Source organism: Chelon labrosus (genome assembly GCF_963514085.1).
Source record: "Chelon labrosus genome assembly, chromosome: 5".
NCBI classification, from domain to species: domain Eukaryota; kingdom Metazoa; phylum Chordata; class Actinopteri; order Mugiliformes; family Mugilidae; genus Chelon; species Chelon labrosus.
In genome coordinates, this window is record NC_140341.1 from 11,484,236 (window position 1) to 11,490,235 (window position 6,000).

The 6,000-nt window shown below is 40.6% G+C and overlaps 1 protein-coding gene across 18 annotated transcripts in view; it reads right to left on the minus strand.

The window, feature by feature from the left end:
* mycbp2 (MYC binding protein 2) overlaps positions 1-5,739 on the minus strand; it is a 53,499-nt gene extending 47,760 nt beyond the window's left edge. For 12 of the 18 annotated variants that reach the window (XM_084544419.1, XM_084544415.1, XM_084544417.1 and 9 more), the window contains exons 1-2: positions 5,054-5,739; positions 1,958-2,033 (exon numbers count right to left, since the gene is read on the minus strand). In XM_084544419.1, the coding sequence (XP_084400545.1) occupies positions 1,958-2,033; positions 5,054-5,325 (348 nt within the window). In that variant the 5' untranslated portion in view covers positions 5,326-5,739. The remainder of the gene's footprint in view (positions 1-1,957; positions 2,034-5,053) is intronic. The other 6 variants (XM_084544409.1, XM_084544410.1, XM_084544411.1 and 3 more) reach the window with 1 other exon arrangement.
* Positions 5,740-6,000: the final 261 nt, after the last annotated feature.

Here is a 6,000-nt window from a genome sequence, read left to right on the forward strand (position 1 = left end):
AATTTTTCCTATTTTGTACAACAATGTTATAGGCTGTGATCATTTTGTTTCTTGATGACAGCTGTGCTGCCGTGTCTATTTATTATTGTATCTCACCTCAAGACGCACGAAATTACGTTCTTCCGTCATTTTGCACCATTCCATTCTTATTATATAAAGATTACGCATCCGTCTGTGCGCAAGACGTCGCCATCTTCATGAGAATAACAAGCGTTTACGCTCTGTTCTCACTCCACTTTCGCGTTTATAAGCACAGAAGCAGACAAAAGGGGAGAAGAGGGCTTTTCAAAACACACTATTGTCTGACTAACCCAGAGTCGGAGGCGTGACAGAGCAAGAGCACAACACATACAAATACAGCATGACTGCCCGTGCAGCTACCCACGTTATTATGCCTGCTTGCCTGCCAGCCTCACCTACCACTCAGTTCTCTGTGTCTAAAGAACATCTAATAATGTTGCAGGGCATGAACTAACAGAGCAAGTCAACCGGAAGAGAACTATAACTGACTAGTCCACTCGACATTGCGTGTGGAACAGTTTTGAGGGATGACAGAACAGAGCCTCTTATCACACTGCCCGTGCCCACAAGCTGCTGGAAACGTCTGCATAATAAAGTTAAATCCAAACCCAGACTGTCAAAGAGAGGAGAGTGCAGTCTCACTCTCAACAGCGAAACGGAAAACAAACACGGCAGTATAATCTAAGGCCTTGGGAAGTTAGGAATCAACTACTTCGGCCACGGTGGCAATGAAATTTCTACATCAGAGAGGAAAACAAAATCACATCCTCTGATGCAGGCCAGGTTCCCTCTCTGGATGAAGGAGATGGAGGCAGGCAACTGTTGCCGTGGAGATGTGGAACACATTAGGTCGCTCGGCAACAGGCCATCATGCACAAGTCAGAGCCACTCCCGTGTGTGTGTGTCTTTGTGTGTGGGTGTGTGTGTGTGTGTGTGTGTGTGTGTGTGTGTGTCACATTCTGCCAATCCCACTCTTCAGCCTCATGTGTGGATGGGCTTACTGGCACCTGCCCAACCCCACCAAAGAAAACAATGTCTCTGCCAAACACCGTCAACCTTGCAGAGAATCAAACCTTAATCGCATCCTCCAATCTGTTAAATGCATTTAACAGAGTCAAACCAGCTGTACATGTTAATTTGGGACAGTTGCAAATTAAAACTGTCAGTCGTTTTTTTTTAAATTACTACGAGGAGAAAAACACAAAATACTATTTACTTATGTTTGTTTCAAATTATTTGAGAAGCACTGAGATCATTAGTTGTGATTATGTCTCACTGATAAATAGTGGTTTTACTTGTGATTTAACCCTACATTGATTAACATGGTGTCATGTATTGTGTATTTATAAAGGCATTTGGATGGTAAAGGTGTAAAGGTTTTAAAACAGTCTCTGTGCAGTGCAGCTTTAATCCAACCCAACTAAATATACTCTCACTTGAAGTACACAAGTGAAAATGAATACATTCTAATATAATAGTCCTGCACTGAATCTTAGTTTCATGGCTGTTGAATGTTCATGTTCATGTTTAAACAGCATTACAAAGGTGGAATTTCAACTGCCTGATCATTGAGGAAGATGTAGTTTAATCTATTGAATTAAAGACAAACATGTTTCCGTTATTTAGCCTGGCCCAGTGACGGTAATAGGGTTGTCAAAATAGAACAGAACAGAACAATAGAGACATGTGTTGATACAACACAATACAATTCAACAGTACTACAAACCACAGCCTCCTAAATGAAAACACAGTTGAATCAACAGCTCTCTCGGTTATTTTAAACAAATGTGTAACGCCATAATCTACGCGGAGATAAGATTGTGTGCAGGACTGTTGTATCAGAATATTTGTTTTCGCTACAACTAAGAACTGACAGAGTGTGTTTTAATATTAGACAAATCTAAAACAACAAGAGCTGCATTAAGACACTTCTTACCTTTGTTCTTGATTTGACTTTTGACTTGACCTTCTGTCGCCTTTTCAGTTTCTTCTTACTCAAAGCCTTCTTGCCCCTGGAAGCAAACAGTGATCAGTCATCTTTGCAAAACAAATGCTTCAGTTATACTACATTAGGCAGATGCTTATATATTATAGCATTATAATAGGACACAATAAACACAATGGATTAGAACTAATATTCTATTACATCCGACTACAGACCTTAAGAAAGCTCACGGAACACATTTTGCATACAGATATTGCGTTTTTCGTTTTATATCAGAGTAGCATCAGCATTTTTCCTTCACTAAAATATTTGACTACGACTACGTTGATCACAACTACCTCATGATAAGGACCTGTATATCATACAAAACTGTAAGCATCAAATGTTTGCAGAAACAACTGAAGCATGGTCAACATTAGAACAGTCAAGATATGTTATCTTATCACAAGTTCTTATTGTTAAATAATTATAACGTACAGAAAATGTGTCGTAAAGCATCATTACACAACAATAACACATATTTACAATCATGTAAAAACCAGAGCATTTAGGTGTGAAAATCTTGAAACCCCTTCCTGACATGTTAAATTATAGTGTGACTTTCAGTTTTCTTTTCATTCTTATGGAGTCAGCTTATGAAGCTGGAAAGTACAAGCCTTTCAAAGTGCAGCACGCTGCCCTCAGCTGTCACAGGTGAAGCGGCAGGTTCATACTCAGTGTTATATTTTTCGTCAGAATCTTTCTGTTTGGTTCTGCAAAAAGTCCCTTGAATTTTCTCAGTGAAACCAAATCAGGCTGTCAATATAAAGTAACACGATCATTACTTCTAAAAACAGAAAAAATGGCTTAGTAATCATTATAACTCACTTCTGAATACTTGGGGGTAGAATCACCCGTATTGTGTATTTTGAAAAAAAACATCATTTAAAAAGTACAATTTATTAGTTAGTTATAATAACTAGGGTTGTCAATTGATTAAAATACTTAAATGAAATGGACTGCAAGATTGTCCTTAGTTAAGGCGCAATTACTCACAAATGAATTGCAAGTTTTTGTAATGCATTCTAAATGTACATGAAAGGGATATTTTCCAAGTTTTTAATACTTGTATCAACAGGGAAGTTGATATGAGTATTGTATTGCATTATATTTTACTGCAAACACAAAACCATGACATTTACTGGCCAGACAATTCGCCACGAGAACCTCAAACATACTGCACATTCAAAAACTATGCTGTGTCTACGCTGCAAACTGTCCAACGTGGTCGTTTTTGGTGAGGGGGAGGAGGGCTCTCTGCATCATCTGTGAGCTCAGCCAGCAGGTGGTATTTAAGACTCAACTTACTGCGGTGTGAACTCTTCACATCAACAGTTAATGCAAATAACTTTGGTCTTGTCGAGATAACCATCTGGCAGGGCTTTGAAGCTGAACATGTCAACCAAAAGACACTTTTTTTTAAGAATTTCTGCTCAAGGAAGTTTGTTTACGCTCCATTACTGGTGCATCTTTTCTTGATTTCCAAAACTACAGGTCAGGACGAGGGTCATGTCACAGACCGTCAAAATAAATTTGTTAAATGTGCTTTAATGCGTTATGATTACGTTCAACAGATCAATACTTGTTATCCATGTACCTATACAAGATTGCCATGCAAAATTTAAGGACATTATCTGTTTTTCCCACCCTTACTAAGTAAAGTAAATCAATGCATCTTAAATTTACTGTTGATTGGCTGTTTTAGTGTGAACTTAATAAGACTGAAATAAAAAAAACATTTCATCACTGCATTTTAAACGTCTTGTAGCCATGCAAAATTTGCTTGCACTTGAGACATATGTAAATATTGGGTGAGTCTCAGCCACCACGAAGGAAGCCACAACGATGTCTGCATCTGATATTTATTCATCTGATATGTATGTTCCATTAAATGGTTTCCAAATCAATTTTCTAAAGCTTTTCTTTCTGATGAACAAATACAGATTGGTGTCAGACAAGATGGGAGTTCAAAACAACACGGCCTATAAGGCTGGGTTGTTTGGGGATTTCTTTCAGCTTACACTGGCCCTTTTTTTTTTTTTTTTTTTTTTAAAGCAATAACTGTGCATGTTGCTGGGGGTTGAGAATAACAACTGAGTTAGTGAGGGAGGATGCAGCAATGATCCAGCTACTCAGTCAAGTCCACAACACTGACTGACTACAATGACGTAACTGCATTACCCGCTTATGCTAGAAAAGCAAATGATTTCATCCACCTCCCAACACGTCTCACCCAACCATTGCCACACTTTTCAAGCTACCTTATATAAATGTGTGTGCTTGTGGCGTGGTTTGGTGTATTAGCTGCTCGTTTTCAGCCCCACGTTTCTTGGTTACAGAAAACCAGGGGAAGGGTTGATGCCCCATAGTTAGCTAGCTAACGGTGACGCCGTTGGGCCTAAATACACTCCAGACTGTATTATTTGACAAAGTGGAGCGAAAAGCAGTGACAACACGAGCAGTGTGGGTTTAAAATGTTCAACAAAATAATAAGCGTGTCACACAATCGATATGTTTGTTTACGTTCAGCAGCTATAACTCAACACACACTGACAAATTGGTGTCATGACAGTTAGCTAGCCGTTTAGCTAGCTTGTTTTGGATATAGCCTAGGTGCCGATATGGATTTTATTCGTTGTGACAAGTGGGAAATTATTTTATTTTTGGTGATTTTGTGCTAGTGTTTAGCTAAAAACACATTGCCCAGAGCACCCAGGCTAAAAAGCAAAGGGGTGAACAAGCGCAACGTTAGTTTACATGGCTACTATAAGCTAAGGAAGTCAGAGCCGAAATTGCTACCTAGCAAGCTGACTCCGCAGAGGGCGCACTTAAATTGAGGAGTTTCTGGTAAAATGTTAGTAGATTAAACATCGGCTTGCATGACAAGAGTCAGGCGAGTTCGTTAACTATATTTATATTAATATATCTGGGCGTATGTTAGCTAGCTTGTGTTCAGTGACGTGCCGCTGAGCAAGGGGTTAATGTTAGCTTACGGTCGTTAGCCCACACCAGCCTCTAATATCTATATTTTTCACATTAGCCACTCACCTTCCTTGATTTATCCCCTGCTCTTTATCATTGATGGCGGTAGTATAAATCCGTCTGTATCTCTCCGCCAGAGCTCGTCCTGAGAGTAAAAGCTGGTACCGAGTCCGACAATCCGACTGGGCTCCGGTTGTCGGGCAAGAACCCATACCCGAACCGATGGTGGAAAGATCGGCTCCGGCTCCAGAAATGACCCTGACACCCATCCCCATCGACGGCGACAAGGAGGGCAGAATCCCTCCACCGGCGGCCGCTGCCGCAGCAGCACACATCATCGTTTTGCAGAACAATGCATATATCACACAAAAGATATCACAGCTAGATAATATCTAGCCATCAGACGCAATCCATTTGTCATTAAAAATCCACCTAATGTCACATCATTTGTCCGCTCCGAGCTGCAGAAATACGGTACCACGATTAGCATCCACGGTCCCCAGTTACGAGAAGCGCAAATTGTAGCCTATCTGGTGGTGGTGCAGCTAAAACGTCTGCTCTTCCGATCCGGCCACAGTCAGCGTCAACACGGTGCTCGTCTGCCGAGGATTTATCTTCTCAAGCCATAACAAAATGTGTTGTAGAATAGCCGAACAGGCACCATTCATTTCCAAAAGCCGCCGCGTCGCATTTCTGATTTATTCGTTCCTTGATTGTTTCTTGACCCCGGAGAGGCAGCACCCTCAGTTGGGCTGCCATCTTAGCTCCATCATCCCTCCCCTCCCTGGCTGAGTCTTGCGTCGCTGCTAGCATGCCGGGATATTTTCATACGACTCAACGATGCTATCATCGATTTTTCTGATCATTTCCCTCACTGTGTGCAATCAACCCGCTGTGTTGTTCACTTTTTTTAAACACAGATCAACATTTATACAAGTAAAAGACGGCATGATAGGTAATAGATAGACACATATAGGGTATTTTGCACAATATGCACAGTTGGAATCTGGACA